The sequence below is a fragment of the Penicillium coprophilum genome, assembly GCF_028826855.1.
Source record: "Penicillium coprophilum strain IBT 35676 chromosome Unknown utg000002l_segment0_segment1, whole genome shotgun sequence".
Taxonomy (NCBI): Eukaryota; Fungi; Ascomycota; class Eurotiomycetes; order Eurotiales; family Aspergillaceae; genus Penicillium; species Penicillium coprophilum.
Genome location: NW_026622722.1, coordinates 1,977,729 through 2,001,520, shown reverse-complemented (window position 1 = coordinate 2,001,520; position 23,792 = coordinate 1,977,729). Strand labels below are relative to the sequence as shown.

The following is a 23,792-nucleotide window of genomic DNA, read 5'->3' as shown; positions in this document are numbered from 1 at the left end:
AAAATGTTTAGTTTCCCCGCATTCGGACCTCGGTCATGACGCATATCCCAGTTTCATTACCCGACCACGTCTGCAGAAACGATTGCATTTCTATTCTCTGGAGATGAGAGCAAGCGGTGGAAAGAAAATCCCCCGTGAATGTTAAACAAACCTCGCACGGAAGTACGGGAACTGAAGGACTGCCAAACTGTTCTTGGTTCTGGCGTCCCCCGGCATGGTGAGTACCCCGATAGCAAGCAAATTGCAAAAATTGAAATGAAGTGAAATAATTAGGATATACAACATTTTGAAATAGGTGCCGATTTCGAGAAAACCTGTGTCTTGGAGATGGGTGTGACATGACATGAGTGGCTACAACGGGGACTTGCGTGAAGCCCCCCTATTTTCCCGTCTCCCACGGGGCATTGGGAGAAGTCCAGAACTCTTGGGATTTTCCCGAACGCATCATGCCCATTTGTTGAGACTGTGTCGTCTAAGCGAAGGGGGTGTCATCATCAGGGCCCCCCCAATGCCTGAGCATATCACGAGATCGGTCTATCATTTATATGGAATTGCATTTCCGATCAGAAGCATCAATCATATTCCTCTCTCCTTCGAAAAGTGTCATGTTTGAGCATTGAACAAAGGCGTTGTTTATGGGTTTTCATTTTTGACAGTTCCACTACTCCCAATCGGGAACTGTCACTCTAGCTTCATCACACGTCTGCCCCTTTGAAGATAAAATGGATGAAGGGGGAAAGCAGCGGAAATCCCCCTTAATCAGTGTGTCTCATCAAAGTTCTCTCAGATTCAAATTTTTAAGCTATCAGTCTCAATGCTTTGTCCCCCGCGGATGGGATGATACGAATCCGTGAAGGTTCCACCGAGGCCCCGTGCCCTTTTAAACGGGGCTTGGAAGTCATCAATTTGAACCTCTTATAAGTATTAAAGCGGATGATCCTGAGCTCTAGACACATCGTTCACACCCACAGCCGAAATAATGACCCAGGATCGACTATTTCTGTTGTCATGGATGTGCTGCAATAGGTTGCACAAATAGTGCTACTGCACGAGGCCCCAGACGTTCTTCTTTCGCTCCTCCTCCCATCCACAAAGGACTGAAGCGGGACGTTGCCGACAGTGTGGGTTCCAATCACCGTCTCACTTTTCATATGGCCTGGTTGCACAATGTACTTTGTACTTCTTGACAGACGTGGGGCGAGAATTCAAGAAGATGTAAAAGGACCGTAGACCGTGAACTAGAAGATTGGCTGTCTATTCGTTTTTCTCGACCAGAATGTGTTTCTTCTCAAATCCACTGACCATGCAATTGTGGAATGCCGTTAGCACACAGCCCCTCGTGGCCATCGCCGTGGTTGGAGTGACCTACGGGGTGTGGTTGGCAGTATATCGGCTATGGTTTTCACCACTTGCTCATTTCCCTGGACCGAAACTGGCCGCCATGACCATGTGGTATGAGTTCTACTATGATTCGTTCCTCGAAGGCCAGTACACTTTTCGAATCGCTGAGATGCATCGCAAGTACGGCCCGATTGTGAGAATTAGTCCATTTGAACTGCACATAGACGACCCAGAGTATTATGAAGTCTTATACTCTCGAGATAAACCGATGAACAAATCGATTCTTTTGACTGGCATGTTTGGGGCTCCGGCCTCCTCTTTTGGATCAGTCGATCACCGCCGCCATCGGATACGCCGGCAACCTATGAATCCATTCTTTTCTCAGCAGCGGATTCGAGAATTGGAGCCGATGATCCGCAAAATGATCGATAAGCTGTCCAAAGGAATGCGAGAGTGGAAGGAGAGAAACACTCCGCTGCAAATTTATCATGCGTTTAATGCCTTCACGACGGACGTGGTTGTGGAGTATACTATGGGTGAATCGTTTCATTATTTGGATGACCCTGAATTCACACCGCGCTGGTCGAAGACAATTGAGGCAATTGTGCAAATCGGAGTTCAATTCAAACAGTTTCGCTGGGTGCTCAGTTTGTTCGAGCTGCTTCCACGGTGGTTGGTTGTGATGATCAACCCTCACATCGGCCTGGTGATTGATCAAAGACTTGAAAGTTTGCGATTAGCAAAATTGGTCATTGATAGTCAGAGTTCCGATGGAAACATGGCAGATAGTAAGCCTAGTGTGCCGAAAGATACATTGTTCCATGCACTGCTAGATAGCAAGCTTCCCCAAGAGGAAAAGGCAGCTGGCCGCTTGAGTCAAGAGGTTTTCACCGTCATCTCAGCAGGCGGAGAAACAACTGCAAAGAATTTGACGACAGTCACCTTCCATCTACTTAGCAACCCTGGCAAGCTACAAAAACTACGGGACGAGTTGAGTCGACTCGACCCCGATGGAACCGCGACCTTGGTAGAATATGAAGCAATGCCATACCTTGTAAGTTTGTCCATTCGCAAGCTCGAGCTGATAAAATGCTGCAATATCTGACACTATAGTAGACGTCTGTGATGCTAGAGGGTTTACGGTATGTCACCTTTTATTTATTTAACTCCACCTGATGCCATATATTGACCCCATGAAGAATTACCAACGCCGTGTCTACGAGGCTGCAACGCAGCTCCCCGGATCGGGTTATGACTTACAAAGATTGGGCGATCCCTCCCGGGGTATGATATATATATCCCATTGTATGTGGTTACCCAGGCTCTTTATTGACGATTTACGCCAGACACATGTGGGGATGACCAGCTTATTTATGCACCACAATGAAGAAATTTTCCCAAACTCGCAAAGCTTCATCCCCGAACGATGGATGGACCCAGACCAAAGGAAAAGCCTCGAGAAGTACCTGGTTCCTTTCAGCAAGGGGTCAAGACAGTGTATTGGCATCCCGTATGTGCATGCGCTCTGAGTATTCCTTTTCCACCGTTTACTAACATGTTTTGACCAGGCTCGCGCGGGCGGAGATTCTCTTAGCAATCGCCACCATTTTCCGGGAATTTGAGATGGAGCTCTACGAGACTACAGTAGATGACGTCCGAATCGTTCGAGATATGTTCAATGGTCACCCGCGCAAAGGAAGTAAAGGCGTTCGTGTTATGATAAAGGATGTGAGTGGACATCCTGGACATAGTGAGAAGCTCTTATAAAGACTCTTTGGTTTCATTTCATGTTGGTGAATCCTCGTTCGATTCCAAGCAAGTTCCATGAAGAAGTGAAGCGGCCAAGACTGCTACTGAAGGCTAGCTCATTGTAAACATGGAAGTTACGCCAAAATTCCAAAACCTTCCAATTGATCTGCTAGTCTGGGGCTGGTATGGCGGATAGATTAGGCGCAAGTCAGGGATATAAGCGGTTGCCAGCCTCAATGCAATTGGTATATATCATCGACTTTTTAATTTTCAACGTAAACCGCATAGGGGTTCTACGCAAACAATAAAAAGGGGGGTTCGATATGACCCTTCTGGAGTTAAGAAAATCTATTGTTTCCTCACCTACAATCGATCAACATTTCCCGTGTTCGAAAGCCAGGCTCTGGCCAAGGGGCGCGTGGTCAGGCTTTCAACCCCTTGCTTTGCATTCTCTGCCCCTCGACAGTTGGTAACAAAATACTTCGTAATCGGTGGATTTCAGGAGGTGGAGGCAAAATGTCAAACCCAGCAGGGGGAAAAAGAAAGCATTACGGGCCCAGAACCGACAAGCCGGAAAATTCACGGCAGGGTCCTAGGATGGCCCTAATTCTCCGACCCTCTGGCCTCGGGCTTAACATGATCTACGATCTTTCTTCTAAATCGGATTGATCGACTCCTTATTGGATTGCCAGCGGGACTTCAATCGCAGTCTATGGATCACTGATAATATTTAGGTATGAGTTTGCCTCAGTGGCGTCAAGCCCGCCTCCAACGCCTACAAGGTAGCGACTATATGTAATATCTCCGACCAACCGACTATGACCTGTGTATTTGAGACTAGATCTCGGATTTTCTTTTTCAATCTGAAAAACCGGTGATCGCCATTTCCTCCTACACCTTCGACGCAGGCCACAGGATGATCATTCACCGTGAAATGAACCTCACGTTTCAGATACAGCGCTATGTGAGACAATATTCACCTCCTTTGTATCACAGCAGATATGCTCTCTCATATATTGATCCAATTTGAGCATGGTGTAACATCTTCCATGAATCTTGATGCACGTCGTACCAGGACTCTGGGGCTCAGCCTTCAGTTCATGGATGCGATGAGAATACCCTTAAACACCTGTCTGCATGTTCGCATGTCTATACACATGTTGTGAGAGGGGCAAGTTGCTATGACCTTAGACCTTTGTCACACCTGAGAATTGGACATGCAAAATTGAAAGAATCCAACGAATCACCATGTAGGGTCAAGTCCAAGAATGTTATGGATCATGTTCCAAGGGAGAGGTATACAGGCGCGGTGATACCAGACCACGCGCTAGCCTAGCCCTTTTCCCTGACTCTAATTTTGAATAGAACTATCTTTCCTCGAGCCTGAAGTCTGTTTAGATGTGCTCATGGGAATGGTTCGAACCAGTTGACAGGTTGCTGTATTGCATCTAATTCCAGGGCAAGAACGAAGTACATATTTGCCCTGGTAGCTTCTCATTGATTGTCTAATTTTGCAATTACCAGCAGCCTTAGCAGGTTTCGCTCGTTATTTTGCTTGTGAGCTTTACAATGCATCCAACCCACAATTATCGACACTCTCGCCGGTCCGCTTGTGATCGTTGTCGGGGTCAAAAGCTGCGATGCGAGCGCGATCATATGAATGGCATGTCTTGTGAGCGTTGCATCAAGGCTCAGGAAGTATGTATCACAAGTATGAACCAGCCTCCACCGGCTGTCTTGCCTTCAAACCATGGGCACAGTCAAGTTGCCCGAGACGATTGTGAGAGCCAAAGATTTAATCAAGGGCATGAATCAATGTCTATTCTTCATAAATCATCTGCTACAAGAGTGAAGAAGACGCCAAACTCTCCAAATACATTCCAAGGGAGGCAAAATATGAAAGAGCACCACTACTGGGGAGGAGTAGCGCCAACGCCAGTCTTTCCTGAAGGCAACTTCCTTTTGTCCTCGGGGGACATTGGGTTAAACATGCCCATGGAGTTTGGAAACATCACGTCTCCTATTGAGCAATGGGGTCATCATCAAACAAACTGGTCATTCGACGGTTATAACTCGGTAAGTCAAAGCCAAAGGGGAATCGCTCCACTCAGCTACTGACTGGAAACCACTATAGCTTTCTGATTGGATGCCATCAGATCAACTGTATCCTTACGAGGCAAACACTTGCTTTCCCTCTCCTTTCACCAGTAATGCTCCACCAGGCCCCAGGCAAGCCACCGAGATGGAAATCCCCCAGTTTTTTCAAGCTAAAAATTTCATCTACGGCGAGAACGAATCTCTCTTTCCAACAAATGACATTCCGGATCCTGGATGGATAAATCATCCAACCCTTTCAACCACAAGTAAACTTTCGTCAATTACAACAAACCGCAAAACCCTTCACTCTACGCAAGCTATTTGCAAGAGTCTTTTGGGGTTGAAGATGGGCCTCCTTGAAGATTTGGAGCTGTTCGAGACTGGGTCAATGCTCCTTGAATCTTCATCCCTCTTCTACGAAAATTCCAATTTGTCAATTGAAACACTCGACCTTCCAATATTTCGCTTGCTTGACCACTCTTCTTGGCTCTTGGCAATTGTTCGCTCTTCGTGTGGTACAGTGGAAGAGAGTTTGGATGATGCATTTGGCGCACCACGATTTCAACCAGACAGCAGCGGATATGAAGACCCTTGTTCTTTTCTTGCAGAAGGTAATGAAAAGGCTTTGGATGAGGATATCACAACAGCGTCCCCGCATGATTCCGGTTATCATACCGCGACGACATCGCCGGATCCAACTATGCCTCCCACAATCCCAAAGTGCGATATAGCACTATGGCTGGGCATGCTGGAGGCACATTGCTTACTAGTTCGCATCTATCGTGCTGTTTTCATGCGCTTGTATCAGTTGTTTCTCATTATTCCTCCAGTCGATGCAGCCACAATTCTGTTGTTACCAAAAGTACGGTTCGAGCACTTTTGTTTGGATGGAAACCTCATTACCCAAGTTCAATCATTGGTTGATTTTAGCTCAGCAATGATGGGGAAGCTTGATCGGGTCTTTAAATTGCGGCCATGTCCAACTCAACTGGAAAAGAATCGAGGGTTTGATCTGACCGAACCAGTCCGTCAGAAGGATTGGTCAACCTCGATACGTGACATTGTCCTCGCACAGCAAGAAGATCCGTGTGAAATGTCTTTGATGGAATTAATGGAGCGTTTGCGGCAGCTTGTCAAAGATCCCCTCAATATCTAATTGTATGGCCTTTCCTTGTCCTCGACGCTATTTCAAAAAGATTTAGTTGGCTTTTAGGAACTGACATTTTAGGGTAGTCTAAATTTGAAAACGACAGAACGAAGGATAGAAACATGTTGAGACCTCATATGTACATGAGTTTAGAAGGAGTTTGCGTAATGTTTCCGTATATTCAAGATTATCGCAAGTCGGGTGAACAAAGGGTGATGTAGGGCTACCATGTGAGCAGCCGGCCACACTGATTTGGAGTAAAGACCACCTCGCTATCGACTCTTTTCAAACCGAGACCATGGTATTGACAGGCTGCCCAGTGTTTCCAATATGGATACCTGCGCTAAGCTTCCCCTGCATGATCCGACACCGAGTCCGAGTCCGATCATGATTTAGAATCTAAAAAAAGATCCCTGCGCTATGAAGAAGGGGGAATTCTCTACTTCATAAAGGGAACGAGGAGTCTCAGAACCATAGACAAACACATCTTACAAAAGGAAAAGAAGAATCTCCCCAATCTATTTTTCAAGCCTGGACCCTCGACGATGGCTGCACCCAGTCTCAGAGACATTCCCGATCTTAATGGAACATGGGTATTGGTCCGTCGTCTCTGTCTCATCAGTTATTTAACACAAAGGCTAATATGATGATTAGAACAGAAAACTGTCAACCGATCCAGATGATATTATGGCATTGGTAAGAATACTGCATGAAGGTGTTGGCCTGCCTTTACTAAGATATTTTAGCAAGGCGTACCTTGGGTTGTCCGGAAGGTCTTGCGACATGCCCGGCTTTCCTTGCAAATCTGCCAGACCACCTCCACATGCATAGAGGAAAAGGTCGATGACAGTTCCATTTTGGCCGACAACTTGAAATCAGTCACGAGCCTTCGTATCACCCAAACCGTCAACCCAGGTGGCTTTGATAGCGAAGGAAGTTATCTAGTCGATGGAAGCAAGCAAGACCTCTCGCTGCCCATCTTCGGAGATATTCAGATGCAGCTCAAATTCATCCCGAGATCTCATGTGCTGGAAGACTGTATCCGTGAAACTGTGGAAGTGGCTAGCTTGACCAGCATAGTGATTCAAGAATTGGCCCTGAATTCGTCAAAGGGGTGGGATGCGGAAGTGATTTGGGGATTTGAAGAGCTCGACGGAAAGAGATATCTCACTCGAAACATTAGGACCACCAAGGAGGATAAGAAGGTTATTGCGAAGATGGTTTACGACGGCCCAAATTAGATTTCATCTACTCTCCGTGTTGATTTTGTATCTTCAACGGAGATCAAATGTGTCAAATTGAACCACTACCAACAGCATCCTTTAGGGACTTCGCCGTTATACGATCCATACATTATAACAAAATGGCTCTTTTCTCGTCTTGAAATTAGTCCACAGAAGATTTTACGTTTGAAGACTGTAAAATTAGCTATGGACTACAGCTACAAATAAACCTGAAGGGAAACAGCCCGTGATGTATATCGGTAGCTAAATCACGGTGACAACACAACATAAGTAGTCTGGCTTCTAAAAAGGCAAGCAAAACTTTGATGGTTTATCAAAACAAATGTGTGCTGAAATAGTTGGGCATCAGGCTATGAGTATTTCAAGCCTTCCTCAATGCAAGCATTCAATTTGTGATCATAGGGACAACGAGCTTCTTCCCCGAAACCTTTCCATTTCGCAACATATCCAAGCCCTCCAAAATCCCGTCAAATCTGCCAGGAATGGTTTGAGTTGGGCAGGGCTTAAGCTTCCCATTTTCAATCAATTCTTGGAGTTCTACGTACCACGAGCGAGCCCAGACTCCGATCTCGGGTTTTGGTGGAATACCGTATGGATCTGGAAGCTCGACACCTTGTCCAGAGATGGCACCTCCCATGACTAGTTCATGTTTGACTGTCTTTCGGGAGCAAAGACTTTCTTGATATTGCTCAAGTGCACAGTAGCGTCCTCCAGTACGACCAATCGCTGCAAAGCACATCCGCAGAGTCTTGGCTTCCGCAAAGGGGTCAAGAACATAGCGCAATGTGTTCTTTGTGGCGGCACGAATGTCTTCCGCACAGGTTGGAGAGTTGTAGTCAAAGACAAGATCTGCCCCGTAGGATGTCACCAAGTCGCGGTTGTGACGGGAGCATGTTGTGATTACTCGATGGCCGCAGCTAAGCAAAATGGGTCAGTTACCTGAGTCAAAAGCGAAAGCAAGAAAATGGAATACTCACAGCTTCACCATTTGGATAGCAAGTAGTCCTATAGTGCTACTTCCGCCGTAGACCAGAACATCCTCTGCTTTGGATGCTGGCTTGAGCAATGTTCCAGGCAATTGAAGTGACCAAAATAGAGCAACCCCAAGTGTCGCAATTCCAGTCCCGGAGAGAGAGGGTGCGTTGGTGAGATCCATTCCCTTGGGAACGTGGAAAGCAAAGTCCGGCTCAGTTCGAATAAACTCGCAATAGGCTCCAGATGTTGGATCTGACATATTTGAGCCTTGAACGGCACCAAAAGCCCGGTCTCCAATACGGAATCGTCCCTGTGCAGCAGCCTCGCTTCCTAACGCAACCACGGTGCCTGAAAAGTCACAGCCGTCCCACAGGCCCGGGGTCGGAAACCTCAAGGGCATCTTAAAATCACATGGATTGAGAGCCACGGCAGCAGTCTTCACCAACATTTGGTGGGGACCAAGCTCTGGGATTGGCAGACCATGAGTGATTCGAAGAATTCCGCCTTCATGCTGGATAATGCCAGTCTGGGTGGAGGGTAATGTAGTCTGAGATGCCATATTTTGACTGTGATAAGATGCTCGTACAATTTTCACGGTACATAACCCCGGGAGGCTTATTTATATAAAATCATCGTACATGAAAGGACTACAACCAAAAGCAGGAATCGGGAGAAGGAGAACCAAGCCAGCCAGTGCCCTTACTGGACAGGCTACTGTCTGATGGGTTTAAAATTGGCTATTCCGGTCAAAGTTGCAACCTCTCTGCGTTTGTACGGTAAGATTTGGCGATATATACCCGGGATGATGACTCGTCCTTTGAGGAGCAGAAAACCCCAGAATTTGGTATTTGTAGGGAATCCTAGTTAGTTTTTGGTGGTTACAACATGTAACTGGGATTATTTTAACGCTAGCCAAAAATCGTAACAGCCTACAAATGCATGATCAGCGCTGCGGGCGAAGTGTGCTGTTTCTTACGCCTTTTCCTGCATACAATGTGCATTGTGTTATATCATAGGCATGCATTTCAACCCAGGCGGTATTCAGCCTCTCTAAACCGACCACTTCCGAGGTGGCTATTCCATTTGCTTCCATTACAAGTGAGGGGTTAGGTACAGGGGTGGCCATGAAGTCCATAATTTCGGTATGATGTTCCGGGAATAAAAAGGTTCAACAGTATTGAAATGTCTTGACAACTCTCAGCATTAGCTTCGGGAGACTTCCTATCTATGCCTTATTGCTTCGTTGGTATTACCACAGCACAGGTCGTGTATATATTGGTAGGCCTTGAAGAGAAGAGGAATTGCCGTTGCCTCGAACTTGGAGTAGGCGATTGTATGCATATGCTAGGTTTACACATTATATAGGCCGCTAGAGAAAGCAAGACGACAAAGACTCGGCTCGGAGAAAAAAAATAGGGAAGGGGGGGGTATCATTATCACAGCTTGTTGGCCCTAGCCGGAGAAAACTACCATCAATATGATCTGATCATTGCTTTTAGGACATGAAACAAGCTGTTCGTCCGATTCAAAAGAAATAGGATTATAATATCCTAGGTGGGAGGGCAATGGGTCCTAATTTTGGCCAGTGGCTTTAATCAAAATAAAATAAAATTGATTTAAATGCCCGATGCTGACTGCATAGTCGGGCGTTGATGAAGGAGATGGGAAAAGAGGTAGCAAAAACAAAACAAGAAGAACAAATAGAAAAATAATTGACAAGGCTCTGTGGGAGCTTCTGGTTCATATGGCTCCTTGGGTTAGCCCGGTACTAAGTAAAATTCCGCCTAGTCAATGTCCACTAATGTAGACGTTAATGTGTGAAAATTGATGATCTGGGTCATAAGACGGCCTATTTGGCCGTGATAGGTAGAGAATGTTGAAAGATGAGCCCGTAGAGCGAGGGGACCTCTTAGATTAAGGATATGTCTTGACAAGAATAATTCAAAAAGCCTAAGTGACATATGACTACGGATAAGGGGCAATGATTTGAATCAGCGAGAATCTTGAAGAGCTGGTCGAAATACACTTCTTCTCAATTTCATGACACGGTGACATATATTGAATGGCTGTAGGCATCGAATGGTTTACACAACATGGTCGCCGCTGAACTTATTGGCTCTGAAACCGTATAACTATGTTTTGTACATCCTGGCCGATGCTCATTCACGCTCGGATGATTTAATCAATCGGGGGAGGAGAACTTGTCCATCGGAGGCCCTACGCAAGTACTCTCCCAACAACACACTCATTCCTGCTTGTTCGGCAGCGTTCACCCACTCGTCGAGAGAGACGACCTGAAACTGTTGTCCTGAGCCTGACTCCATCAAGGGCATGATCTCATCACGTCCGATCTTCGTCTCGCCAGATTCATAAAGATAAGTCACAGACTCCGCAGCCGATCCACTGAGACCAGATTGCTGAACGGCTTCGAGGAGTTGGCTTGCAGCCGACTGTACAGAAATGAGGTCGAAAACCCCTGACCATAAGCTCGAGTCTGGCAATTTGCGCGTTTCTTTGGCGAACCGCATGACATTGCCCATAAGATCAAGCTCTGGTGCATCAGCACCAGTGATGCTCGATGGGCGGTGTATCCATACGGGGAGACCAAATTGGCTATTGACGTGCTCCAGATAGACTTCGCTCACCCACTTGGCGGCGATGTACCCATCTGTTGGTTGAGGCGGAGGAGGATACGGCGATACGGAGGTCTCCCCGAAGCTTTCTTGGGCAGCAAGTCGTGCAACACCAGCCGATGAGACGAAATGGAATGGTATACGCCGGGGCAATGCAAGTTTGACCAGTTCTTTGGTAGATGCCACATTGATAAGCTTGAGCGTCTGATATGTCTTCATGAAAGACACATCTGCGCCATTGTGGATAATAATGTCTGCACAGGAGAATATCGATCTGGACTCGGATTCCGAGAGTCCAAGCTGAGGAGCCCCCAGATCACCGTAATGCAAATGAACTTTCGGATGGGCAAATAGTTCAGGTAAATCCGAGGATCGCTTTCTGACTGCAAGACAATGAACAAATGAGACCTTCTCATCTTCTATGAGTCCTCGGAGTATTTCTTTGCCAAGAAAACCAGTTGCCCCGGTAAGAACCACAGTTTTGACTCCGGATGGAACAATGCGGGTGCTACTGTTATTCAAAGATGAAGTCAGCTCCGATGCGACTTCAACCTCTTCATCCCAATTCACATCTAGCTCAAGTGTGGGGCGAGATATGTCTTGGATTCTGGCCGCCATTCCACGTAGACTGCTGGCTTCAAAAAGTTGATACAATTCCATAGACGCACCAAGCCGGTCCTTGATTAGCGCTTGTAGGTTGACAAGGGCAAGTGAGCTTCCACCAACGTGGAAAAAGTCGGACTGGGAATCAATCGAGTGGAAAGTGGTCAATTCTCGCGGTAGTGCTTGTTGCCAGAGCTGACATAGTGACTGTTCGAATTCCGTGAGAGTGTCATCGTCAGGCAAACGGGATGAAATCAACGGAATGGGAAGTGCGTTGACTGCGACACGGTCAGTCTTGCCCGACGTATTTTGGGGAATGCTTCCAACTGGAATGATGGCAGCAGGTCGCATATGAGGCGGCAATGGCAGTTCTTGCGAAAGGCGCGTGAGAAATTGAAGCGCATTCTCCGAATCGTGGGTGGTGGCCAATGTAGCAAAAGCAACAAGGAATTGATCCCCAGATTGACTTGCATCTGAGCGAACGGATACCACGGCTTGTGTAATAGCTCCAGCCGAAGAACTGACGATCGCTGTCTCGATTTCTTCAATATTGATGCGAATTCCTCTCAACTTGATTTGGTTATCCCCGTCCATGCGACCGAGAAGAATAAGACCACCATCACGGTTGAGTTTTCCACGGTCTCCAGTGCGGTGGATTGCGGTCCAGTTCTTTTCCCTGGAAGAACTTGCTTGCATACCGATCATTTGAAAAGCGTTCAGTTGTTTTGGTGCCGTCAAGATAGCCCTGGGCAACCCCTGCGCCACCAACAACCACTTCGCCAGGAACTCCGATCGGAACAGGGTTCAACCTTTCGTCGACAATGTAAACAGAGTAGTTCGGCAGAGTGTACAGAGCTTGTGCAGAAAGTGTTGATTTTGAATCCAGCAGGCTGTACGGAACCTCATTGCCCGAGCATGCAACACTGATCTCCGCCGGCCCATAAGCATTTATCAATTTGAGGTCCGGCAGATTCAGACTATTGATCTCTTTGATCAAGCCACTTGACATAAACTCGCCACCGCATACTGCAATTGACAAGCGAGAGTTGCTCAGGTTGGAGCGACCATGGCGCACCCAACCAAGGTATTCCGTGGGCGTCGCAAGGGTGCACGTCACATGTTCAGATGCGATGAGTCGTGTGATAGCAACGGGATCTCCTCGTATGAGGTCGGATGCAATCACCAGAGTCGCAGCAGAGCACAGGGAGACCATGATCTGCCACAAAGACGCATCCCACGCATAGGATGATTGATGCAGAATGGTCTCGGATCCCTGGCGAAGTTTCCAAGCGGCACTTGATGACTGAACGTGGTGGGCATAGGCTGAATGGTTAATCATGATCCCTTTTGGGACGCCGGTCGATCCACTAGTGTACATGATCACCGCTGTGTGGCTTGGGACAGCCATGTTTCGGACGGGATGTGCAGTAGAGCCCCTTAGACCAGATACGTCGATGGGTCTCGCCATAGTGTGCAAAAGTGCATAGTCAGATGTGGAGTGTGCGTCAATCAATATCATGGGTGCTTGTGTCTCTTTCATGATCATCGCGAGTCTCTCCATCCCAACCTTTTTGTCCAATGGAATGTAAGCACCACCGACACGCAAGATGGCCATGAGGGAACATATCCAGTCTGCACCAGGAGACTGGAAAACCGCAATACGGGTGTCCGCTCCAGCTCCGTTGCGCAAGAGCTCGTTGGCGATAACATCGATCCGAAGCTGGGCTTGTGAATAAGTCAAGGAGGTCCCATCATGACTCTTCAATGCGACACGGTTCGGATAGCGCGACGCAACCTCATCCAGGCGATGGACTATAGTCATAGACCATTCTTCTCGCAACTCCGGTCCTGCATAGCACCTGAATTAGGAAAATGTATATAACTGACAAGGGGTAATCTACTTGCCTCGGCCAGCAGCCACTGCCTCCTGGATGTCACTGTCAGAATGCAATTCGGGCCAGGTCACCCGAGTCGCCGGATTTTGAACAAAAGATTTGAGAAGATTGACATAGGAGTGAAGTAGGATTTCCGCATGTTCCATTCCATACAAGCTCTTCTGAACTGTTAGGTGAATCAGGGTCTCGCTGGCACCGACATTGCCAACATCCAGGCCGAGGTCAAAAGACGTTTCGCCGCCACCCAAAAGTTCGCCAGCGGCTATACACCCGCAGAAGGTTCGCGATTGCTCGACCTTGGGTCGATAGTTGAACAGCGTTTGGCATAGAGGATTGTGTGATGCAGATCGCGGAACGTTAAGCTCTGTCAGAATCACATCGAATGGCACACGCGAGTGGGCAAACGCACCCTGCGTGATATTCCGGACCTCCTTGAGAGACTCTCCAAATGATTGGCCAGGTTGGTCAGAAAACCTCACGGGAAGGAGATTCAAGAAAAGTCCCATGCTCCGCAGGACATCGGCATCCGTACGGTTTCCATCTCCAAGGCCGATGGAAACATCTTTCAGACCAAAGTAGCGTAGAAGGAGGGTTTTCCAGACTGCTAAATGGAAGTGGAATGGTGTTGACTTGAACATCCGGCAACATCGGTCAATCGCGTCCGACAAATTGGCATCCAGGCGAATCTGTGTAGTATGAGACCCGAATTGAGCAACCTTAGGTCGAATAGGTTGCAGGGCAAATGGAAGAAGGGGAAGGGCAGGTAGAGCCTCTGTATGCTGTGCTCGCCAGTAAGCGAGATCTCCAGCCCAAGCACCCTCTTCGTACTCACGAAGTTGGCGCATAGTAAAGTCTGGATATTGAAGACCATCTTCAGAAAGAGTCTGACCCTGATATACCTTCTCCACGTCTGACCAGAATACCTCAAAGCTAATGCCATCCATGTTGATGTGATGGAAGCCGAAGATTATCCAGTGCTTTTCTTGGTTGAGTGAAAGCAGCCGAACGCGCATGATCTCGCCATCAGAAAGATTGAACAAGTGTGCCCTCATCTGTTTTGAAGCCTCTTCAACTTCTGTCTCATCGGAGATTTCTGTCTGCTCTAACTGCAAGGAAGATTTTGTCCAAACGCCTTGCATGTGATTTTGCTCGTCGTCAGTGAAGAAGAAGGTACGTAGGGCCTCGTGATGTTGACCAGCGGCATGTATAGCATTCGCAAATTCCTCAATCTTTAGGCGACCAGACAACTCGAACGTCGGTGTAATATTGAATGCAGTTTTGTCCTCGACGAGATGGTCTAGAAACCAGAAACGCGACTGCCCGTAGGACATTGGCACAGTTCTTTGTATTTCACGTTTTGGGGTTCCCATTTCGTTGTCGTCAGTAAAAACCGATGAGGAGGTGTCGTCATTCTTTTCAGAGTTCGAGTCTCCAGTGATTAAAGACGTCGCGGAGCTGCCACTGTACGCGTTTGTTGCGTCGGGTAGCGCAAATTTCAATTCCACGGAGCTGGCTCTGGTCTCTGGAGCAATGTTGTCCATGGAGATGTTTGCGGGGACAGCTGTTGCAGCGACCGGATGGTTGGGTTGATGTCCAGGTGCCTTGACAGCTTGTTCGCCGGTGATCAAATTGGGAATCAAAGCTTCTGGCAGCGTTTCTGCAGCAGTGGCCAGAAGCTCACGAATCGAGGCTGCGTTGAAGATTTTTAGCACCGGCATATCGACACCCAACTCCTTGAGGAACCACGATCGCAGGTCAACAGCGACTAATGAGTCCACACCAAGCTCGTCTGGACTCATGTCCAACATAGGCTTGCTCGGGTCAGCCTGAAGGGCTGACTGTAGCTTCAACAGAAATCCATCTAAAACAATGTTTAGTTTCGACTGGCTATAGTATTCGCGATGCCCGTACCTTGCAATATTTCTGTAACTTCCTGATTTGAAGTTGCCTCAAACAAGCGTGTTTTTATCAACACGCCAGACTTCCCCTTTTTGTCTGCCACTACAAGATTGCTAGACTTGTAGACTAGATGTTGGAACATTGGGTTAGAAATCCAACTCTTGGATTCATCATCGTCGATTCTAAGTCCACAGCACAACTCGGCGGTTCCCACACGCTCCAAGCAAGTGAGAACGCCTTCAGCAAACACCTCATGGAAGTCTTGCTCAGACATCCATGTATGGCCGACTCGGTAAAGATATGACTGCTGACCCATGTTAAGCTCTCGCGTCACATAGCCGTTACCGACAATTGCGCCAATGTTGATCGCATGTCCTGCCAGGCCGCGGTTTCGGCGTTGGGCTGCCAGACTGGCCATAAACATATTCGCGGCATTGTAGGCAACCTGGCCCGGGTTTCCTGTCATTGCAGCCATTGATGAGAAAAAAACCATGAAGTCCAACGTGTCCTCTGGGAACAATTCGTCTAACAATATGCTACCTTCGACTTTGGGACCAAGAACCTTTTGTAGGCGAGGGAGATCTAGATCAATGAACATTGTATCCTGGAGTACCATGGCACCCTGTGCAACACCAGCAATCGGAGGCATAGTTGCGCTGATGTTGCGATAGGCAGCTTGAACAGACTCCCGATTCGTTATGTCACTGGATGTGTTAGCTGAGTAGAAATAATTGTGACCCAAGGAAACTGGAATAAAAGCGTACTTGGAAAAGACCCGGACAGTGCAGCCACTAGAGGCCATTCTCTGTAGCCATTCGTCACTGATCTTTGGATTTCGACTTGATATCGCGATGTATCTTGCGCCCTGCCCGATCATCCACTGACAAAGTGACAAACCAAGGCCGCCTGTCAGTCCAACTAGCCAGTAAGTCTTATCCTTTGAAAATTTGACCTTTTTGGTAGCAGGTCGAACCTGGACAGCAAGTCGCGATTTACCCCATGCAATCAAAGACTGCTCTTCGAGTGGGGTTTGAGTAGTAATCAGGTCCTGAAGTGGTAAAGGAGCAAAGTTCTGCATGTTAACCGGCAACAAATCGTACTGTGCTCTCGACCAGGAATTTTGAAGCTGGATCGCCAATTGGCCTCTATCTGAGGTAAACTGAGATTGGGAGTAGCGTGCGGTCAGGGTGGTCTCGCTCTCGAACTGACAGTCTGTCGGCAAGCATCTCTTCAAGAGAGTAGTCACATCAGAGCTGCCACTCATATTGACAAGTCGTGAAATATCGCTAGGTAGCTTGCTTCGTAATTCACGGCGGGTGGAGTTTGGGTGGATTCGAATCCATGGCCACGAGCAATGTCCCTCCTGTGTTGTCAAAAGAACAAGTTGAACACCCTTTTCGTTCGCATATCTCGTCAGGACGGGTGAGAAGGAGAAGTCAGGGTCCACCACCGCGAGAGTCTTGCCTGGTTGAAGCTGACGCAGCATAGCGAGTGTAAGGAAATGGAAATAAAGGGTCAGCATCGATCGAATTCCTAGCTCCTCGGAATCTCCACATCGAACTCGTAGGCCTTGCGGCACACTGACTTGAGAGTCCAGGCTATGCGACAGGGCGATCACATGCTCGCCATTTGATGCATTCCTTCCAAGCACCAAGAAGTAATTCTCCGAGGAACTGATACGGACAGCACGGAGCAAAGAGTGTGTCACATCAATTTTCACATCATCCAAGAGAGAGGGCGACACTCGAAGGTCTTTTTCTTCAATTTGATATCCGATTTCCGTTGGTTGAATGGTGACCACAGAACCAGCTCGTTCAACCTCTTTAATGATTAGGCGCCTTGAGGAATTGTATCGATCGTTTCGGTTAGAGTTGAGACGGAATCGAGGCACTTTGAACTGCCCATTCTCCAGCATCAGCTCCCTCTCGTTGGACCACAAAATCCCATCAAGCTGTCCACTCTGATCCCAAATTTCGGCAGCTTCCAAATGGAGGAGCTTCGTTGCGATGATATGAGCATCCGCATCATGCAGCGAATGGAGGTTTAGGAAATGGATGTGCAGGTGTGTCATCTCCATGGCCAATGTCCGTTGAACTCCTGCAAACATGTTGCCATAGGGGTTCTCCCCCTGGGCACCGTATCCAAGCCATAAAACATTCTTGCTTTGTTTAAATAACTCTTGGAATGACTTCAGGTCCTCCGCAGACATGTCTTTCAGAACTGGTCCATCCAATTCAATCAAACTGATCACTGATCCCATCACTGGCAGATTTGCTGAGATAAGGTCGCTCAAAGAGCTTGCTGTGTAGATATTACTGTAGTGCGGACGGACCGCAGTTCTGATATCAGTGACCATATCAGCGGTCAACGGAGTTTTGCCACCAATGATTGTTAGCGAGTCCACGCCTAGAGTCGGGTGGTTGGTTGCCAGAGGATCGCGAAGGAAATTGACACGGTGATCCACAGCTTGGGTGACCATGACGGAGAATGGCAAGGGCGATGTTCTGGAAGATGGCAACAGGGCTTCGAACCCAGAAAGTCCAGCGTTTTGCATCAGTCTTTGCCATTTGTCCTCCGATACACAGGGGGACAATGTTCGTCCCTCCTCGTGACCTAACCACCAGCCTGGTAGACCACCTAGGATGAGGCCGAAGCGCATGACATCAGCGTCCGTGAGCTCGACCATAACCAAATAACCACCTGGTTTGAGTAGCCGACGAACGTTTTTCAGGGTTCCTTCGAGGCTTCTGGTGGCATACAGGGCTAAAGGAGCAACGACAAGGTCAAAACAGCCCTCTTCATAGCCTTGTGCTTCGATGTCTTTCTCGATGTCCAACACCTTGAATGCCATTCTAGATTGGTAATCGGAGAATCTTTCACGTGCTGAGTCGAACTGCGAGTCCAAGATATCTGTGTATGTGTATGACGCAAACGATGGTCCCATTGCACGCATGATTCGATCCGAAGTAGCGCCAGCGCCAGCTCCTGTGATATATTGATTAGTATTGCGTGTAAGTTCATAATAGTGTGTAAACTAACCAATCTCCAGAACGTTAACATGGGGGTATCTGTGGCCAATCTGGCGAGCCGTTTGAGCAATAGCATCCAAGTAAGCGTCTATTCCAAGGGTTTCAGCGTAAAATTCCCCTAGCATGTTATCCTGCATGAGGATTTCAAGCAGGTTCATATCTCCACGAATGATAGCAGCAAGGTTTTCGCCAACTGCACGCAGCGCTTTGATGTCGATGCAGTCAGAGTGACTATTTGGGTCAGTCAATGGAGTTCAATCTCAATGTTTTACCTCACAGAGAGGATTCCGGGTTCTCACCGATTCAAAATTGGAGTAATGTTGTCCATGGTGTCATTGGCCCATTCTGCTTTTGCGAATTTATGCTCTCCATTGGCAACAGACGTTATACAATGATCCACATAAGAGAGAAGATGTTTGTGATTCCAAGTGGCATTCGCTCGATGGGAGTTCTGGAGCGAACTTTCGAGGTTTTTCAAGTAAAAATGGGCAACCCGTTCGAGATCCATGCTGAGAGACTGGTCTGAGAGAAGCGCGTCTGCAGCTTCCTTTCGTTGTTGCAAGGTGGGCCTATCCACATCCCAGATCACTTCCGTGAAAAATGGAACATCATTGGTGGATGTCAATGGACTCAACGGTGTAGTGTGAAGTCCTTCAAGTTGAAGTAAAGTATGCCTGCCATCTGCAGAGAATATATCAACATCGCCGGAGAGTTCGGCAAAGCGGGCATCTGTCACTGCAGAATAGAACGGCAGTTCTGCACCGGGAGGACCAAGAGCGGCGCATGCGCTCGGATTGATACGAAGCCTGTCAATTTGTGTTGGAAGGTAAAGAGTGCGTAGACGGCCATCTCCTGGGAAGGAATACGCCAGCATGATTGACTGAATCGCTCCATCAAGAGAGGCTGGGTGAATAATCAATGGTTTTTCGGTTTCGGAATCGACTGGAACAGCGATCAAACCCGATGCCTCGTCCATTTTCCTGCGCAAACTGGAAAGGGCTTGGAAGGGTCCGGTGTAGCCAAACCCAAGCTCGGAGACTGAGTTGTAGAATCGTTCACCTTCCAGTTCCAAGAATGAGCCTTCTGGTTTGGCGTGTGGGGGGGAGGACATCGTGTCTAGTGTCACCCAAAATAATTTGCAGGGTGGCAGATGCGTGAAGAGACATGTTAGATGAGCCCTTGTTGGCGTCTGAATGACAGGCGAATGACGCAGACACAGCATTATCCTGAGTTTTTTCAATCGAGAGTCTGAAAATTGTTTCCACTCCCCCATTCTCTTCAAGGACTAATGCTTGTCCGATGACCACATCGTGGAAGTCGATCAGTTGGACAGAGTCCAGGCCAAACTTTTGGACAACAGCCTCAACCGCCGCTGATATATACCCGGCTGCAGGGAATACCATTTGACCTTGGACCTGATGATGTGACAGCCAGGAAACCTCCCTTGGGTGAAGATAGTTGCGCCAGCGCAGCTCGCTGTCTGTCCCGTCGGGGCATTTGACACCCAGTAGGGAGTGGAATGGTTCCTTTTCGGTGCGGATTGCAGTAGATGATCGAGATTCGTGCCAATAAACCCGATCGTGATCCCATGAGTATGATGGAAGACCTTTGATAAGCTCTGGGGCTCGAGTATTTTGCTTCTGCATCGCCTTCATTTCGAACCCTGCAAAGTCCACGACCGTTTCACCCAAGGCAATCCACAGGGCGCCGAGTGTAGATGAGAGAGCCTCAGTGTCATTTTTGCCACGGTTCAAGGTACCTGCATAAGGCAATGTTTGGCCCGACACTTCTTGGATCGTTTGCATTGCGGGTCCTTTCAATGCCGGATGAGGGCCGATCTCCAAAGCCATGTCAAACGGCCCGGCAGCAGCAACTGCATAGGTGACGGCCTGGGAGAATAAGACGGGATTGATCATGTTGTTGCTCCAATACGTGTCGGCAAGATTATCATTCACGTTTTCAATGTTGTCGCCATACACACTGGAGATCCAGGCAGCACTGCCACTCGCTGGACGCTGAATGGTTACACCACACCTGCGGATTGCTGCGATATAAGGAGCCGAGCAGGAAAGCATGTGGTGAGAATGATAGGCTTTGTCCACTTTCAACATGCGAGCAAATTTCTTCTCATCTTCGAGGATTTCCCTCGCCTCGTCGATCGCATCCGCATCGCCCGAAAGTGTAACGCTGGCGGAGGAGTTGCTCGCCGCCACGCAAATTCTGTTCTCGAGTGACGGCATCTCGCATAGTTCCTTTGCATCTTCATATGACGTTCCTGCAGCCATCATTACGCCTTTTTGTCCTCCCTGGTCGTTTGCATATTGAAGAGACCATCCCCGATAATAAGCAACGCGGATAGCATCCTCTTCGTTGAGATATCCCGCGGCATAAGCTGCGGCAATCTCGCCGGACGAATGACCAACGACGGCAGTGAGTTTTAGGTTAGCTGCCCGAAGAAGCTGAACCAAGGCAATTTGAATCGCGGTACAAAGAGGTTGAGAGAACGCCGCCTCCCCGATACGAGACGAGGACTTGTCTTTAACAAGCTCCTCCCTCAACGACCAGCTAGGACGATGCTCTGTGGGTAGCTCCTGGAGAGAACGATCAAGTCGGGCGATGCAATCACTGAACATCGGGGAGCTTTCGAGCAGCTCGGCACCCATTCTCGCCCACTGTGCTCCTTGGCCTGTGAACACTCCAAGGAGTTTGGGTTCTCGGATACTTCCCGTCTGCGTGCTTGGTGTAATTGTCGAAGAGGCTACTGCTTCATCCAGCCTTGCAGCAAGCTCCCCTGGGCTCGATGCGGATACCGATAGCCGTACTGGCAAAGTCGAACGCCGAGTGTTCAATGTCCATGACAAGTCACGAATATTGACATCCGGATGATCTCGCAAATATGCCGAGTATGCTGCAATGTTGCCTAGAAGCGATTTTTCGGAGGAAGCAGAGAAGTTGAATGGCGACACAGTGACAGAGCTACTATTTGCAGTGTTTCGACCACGAGCAAGTAAGCGCCCATCAAATCCTTCCAAAATTGCGTGCGCATTTGCACCACCAAAGCCAAAGCTATTGACACTGGCACGGCGAGGGGTGTTCTCTGGGAGTTGTGGCCATTCTTTCGCAGCTTGAAGGATTTCAAGGTCGTTATAGAAGGGACGTACTGTGGAACTCAACTCATTGAGGAGTAGATTTGGTGGGATGACGGCATGTTGTAAAGCAAGCGATGCTTTAAGGACGGCTGCAAGTCCAGCCGTTCCCTCGGTGTGACCGATCACGGTTTTGATGGACCCAACATACAAGGGATCCTCTTGGTTACCATCACGCTGGTATTTGGCGGCTTGTCCAAAGAAAGCAGTGCTGATGGCTTCCGCCTCGACAGGGTCACCTGCCGGAGTTCCTGATTTGGTCAGTAAATCCCTATTTAATTTCCTTCACCTTCGTTCCATTATGACTTACCTGTACCATGAGCCTCGAAGTATTGCGGTCTGTCGGTGGGTTTGGAAAGATCGAGTCCAGCTCGAGCATACGTCGTCCGAATAAGCTCTGCTTGAGCCGTAGGGTTTGGCATCGTAATTCCTTTGGTGCGACCGTCTTGATTGGCACCTGTCTCCCGAACGATGCACTCAATGTGGTCCCCATCTGCCAATGCTGCACTCAGTGGTTTGAGTATGACGGCAGCAATTCCATCACCACGTGCGTATCCATCTGCGCCTTTATCCCACATGCGTGAGCGGCCGGTTGGGGAAAGCATTTTCAACTTGCTCTCTGCGATATATTGCTCTGGTCCTAGCAAAAGATTTGTTCCCGCTGCCACCGCAACGTCAGTCTCGCCACTTCGCAGACTCTGTACGGCCTGGTGTAGTGCAATGAGACTAGATGAACACGCCGTGTCGATAGTCATGGAAGGTCCGCGCCAGTCAAAAAAGTAAGAGACTCGGTTGGATAGAATGCTTCGAGCAGTTCCCGATGCAAAGTAGGTCGGAAAGTTCTGCACATCCCGACCTAAGATATCGGCATAGTCATTGGTCATCAACCCAACATATACAGCAGTGTTAGATCCTTGGAGCTTTTCCATGGGAATGCCAGAGGTTTCAAGGCCCTCGTAGACAGTTTCGAGCAACAGCCTTTGTTGGGGATCGATCGAGTTTGCCTCCACTGGCTTGGTTCCAAAGAATTGGGCGTCAAAGAGTCGATGATCATCGGACAGCAAATAGGAGTGTCGAACATTCGTAGTACCATGGTGAAGCCCATCGGGGTGATAGAAGGCTTTGGTGCTGAAGCGGCTTTCTGGGATTTCGCTAAGCACATCTCGAGGTGCTTTGAGCAAATCCCATAACTTGGAGGGTGTTGTTGCATCACCAGGAAAGCGGCAAGCACTTCCCACGATGGCAATTGGTTCCCCGATATGCTGAAGATCGCCTGTCATCGTGTAGTTCAGGTTTCACTGACTCTACACAGGGCTAGTACGACCAATGTGTAACTGCGGGTATTGCAATGAAAGGTCTATAGGGTATCAATAATGAACAATCGGGACAAGATTTTCTCCGCAGCATTCAAACTCCAGTTGCAAGTGACGGGGAGCGGTACATATGAATGTGCCGAGGCTCGCTTTGGCTGTCAGATCAGGGGGATTTCGGACATCCAATCTCCCAGTCAGCTTGTCATTTCTTTCAGCTGGTTCCGACTCCGAGGGCTGCCTCCGGGGTTGTCATATGAAACGAGACAAATCATGCTGAATGGGTGGGATCCACCACTGTTTCGCCATGTGTGCAGAGCGATCTCTTGCATATTCTTGCTTCACGTCGTACTGAAAATATAGAAATCTTGAGGTCGTAGGATTGCAGGGGCTGCCAATCCGTCTAGTTTGAAATATCAAGACCGAGTCCGAGTCCGAAAAGCATGGCCTTGTCGCATCGGGATGTTCGAGATCTCATCAAGACATCACACCAACCACGACATGCCACCATGCACGCATGGATCGTAGGGGCTGTTTTGTGGTCAAATGGGGTCCAAGATTGGGTGGTATTGCAGAAGAACACTCCTAAGAGAAGTTGCGCCTCAGTAGTCATATTCCTACGGAGTCCGCAGTCGGTAAGTTTAGCAACACGGTTAAACTGTAAAATGGACTACATAACTAGGCCAGGAGTCAATATGGGAAAACCATGCTCCTGTATCATTCC

General features: G+C 48.3%; 5 protein-coding genes across 5 annotated transcripts; 3 read left to right on the top strand and 2 right to left on the bottom strand.

The window, feature by feature from the left end:
• Nucleotides 1-1,303: 1,303 nt before the first annotated feature.
• On the top strand, nt 1,304-3,108 carry N7500_002810 (cytochrome P450; the record flags this gene model as incomplete). Its single annotated transcript, XM_056673956.1, has 5 exons — nt 1,304-2,395; nt 2,458-2,483; nt 2,541-2,625; nt 2,688-2,851; nt 2,910-3,108. 5 exons carry the CDS (start codon nt 1,304-1,306, stop codon nt 3,106-3,108), a joined length of 1,566 nt encoding a protein of 521 aa, XP_056534481.1.
• Nucleotides 3,109-4,659: 1,551 nt separating this feature from the next.
• N7500_002809 (Zn(II)2Cys6 transcription factor domain-containing protein) lies at nt 4,660-6,343 on the top strand (the record flags this gene model as incomplete). The annotated part of the gene is made up of 2 exons (XM_056673955.1): nt 4,660-5,166; nt 5,225-6,343. The coding sequence occupies 2 exons, from the start codon at nt 4,660-4,662 to the stop codon at nt 6,341-6,343; spliced, it is 1,626 nt and encodes a 541-aa protein (XP_056534480.1).
• A 536-nt stretch (nt 6,344-6,879) lies between these two features.
• On the top strand, nt 6,880-7,575 carry N7500_002808 (uncharacterized protein; the record flags this gene model as incomplete). Its single annotated transcript, XM_056673954.1, has 3 exons — nt 6,880-6,933; nt 6,989-7,030; nt 7,081-7,575. 3 exons carry the CDS (start codon nt 6,880-6,882, stop codon nt 7,573-7,575), a joined length of 591 nt encoding a protein of 196 aa, XP_056534479.1.
• A 388-nt stretch (nt 7,576-7,963) lies between these two features.
• On the bottom strand, nt 7,964-9,112 carry N7500_002807 (zinc-binding alcohol dehydrogenase family protein; the record flags this gene model as incomplete). The annotated part of the gene is made up of 2 exons (XM_056673953.1): nt 7,964-8,495; nt 8,556-9,112. The coding sequence occupies 2 exons, from the start codon at nt 9,110-9,112 to the stop codon at nt 7,964-7,966; spliced, it is 1,089 nt and encodes a 362-aa protein (XP_056534478.1).
• A 1,600-nt stretch (nt 9,113-10,712) lies between these two features.
• On the bottom strand, nt 10,713-23,038 carry N7500_002806 (Acyl transferase/acyl hydrolase/lysophospholipase; the record flags this gene model as incomplete). Its single annotated transcript, XM_056673952.1, is given in 8 exon segments — nt 10,713-12,465; nt 12,488-13,648; nt 13,691-15,545; nt 15,596-18,568; nt 18,623-18,843; nt 18,912-19,728; nt 19,739-22,009; nt 22,069-23,038. The coding sequence occupies 8 exon segments, from the start codon at nt 23,036-23,038 to the stop codon at nt 10,713-10,715; spliced, it is 12,021 nt and encodes a 4,006-aa protein (XP_056534477.1).
• Between the last annotated feature and the right edge of the window lie 754 nt (nt 23,039-23,792).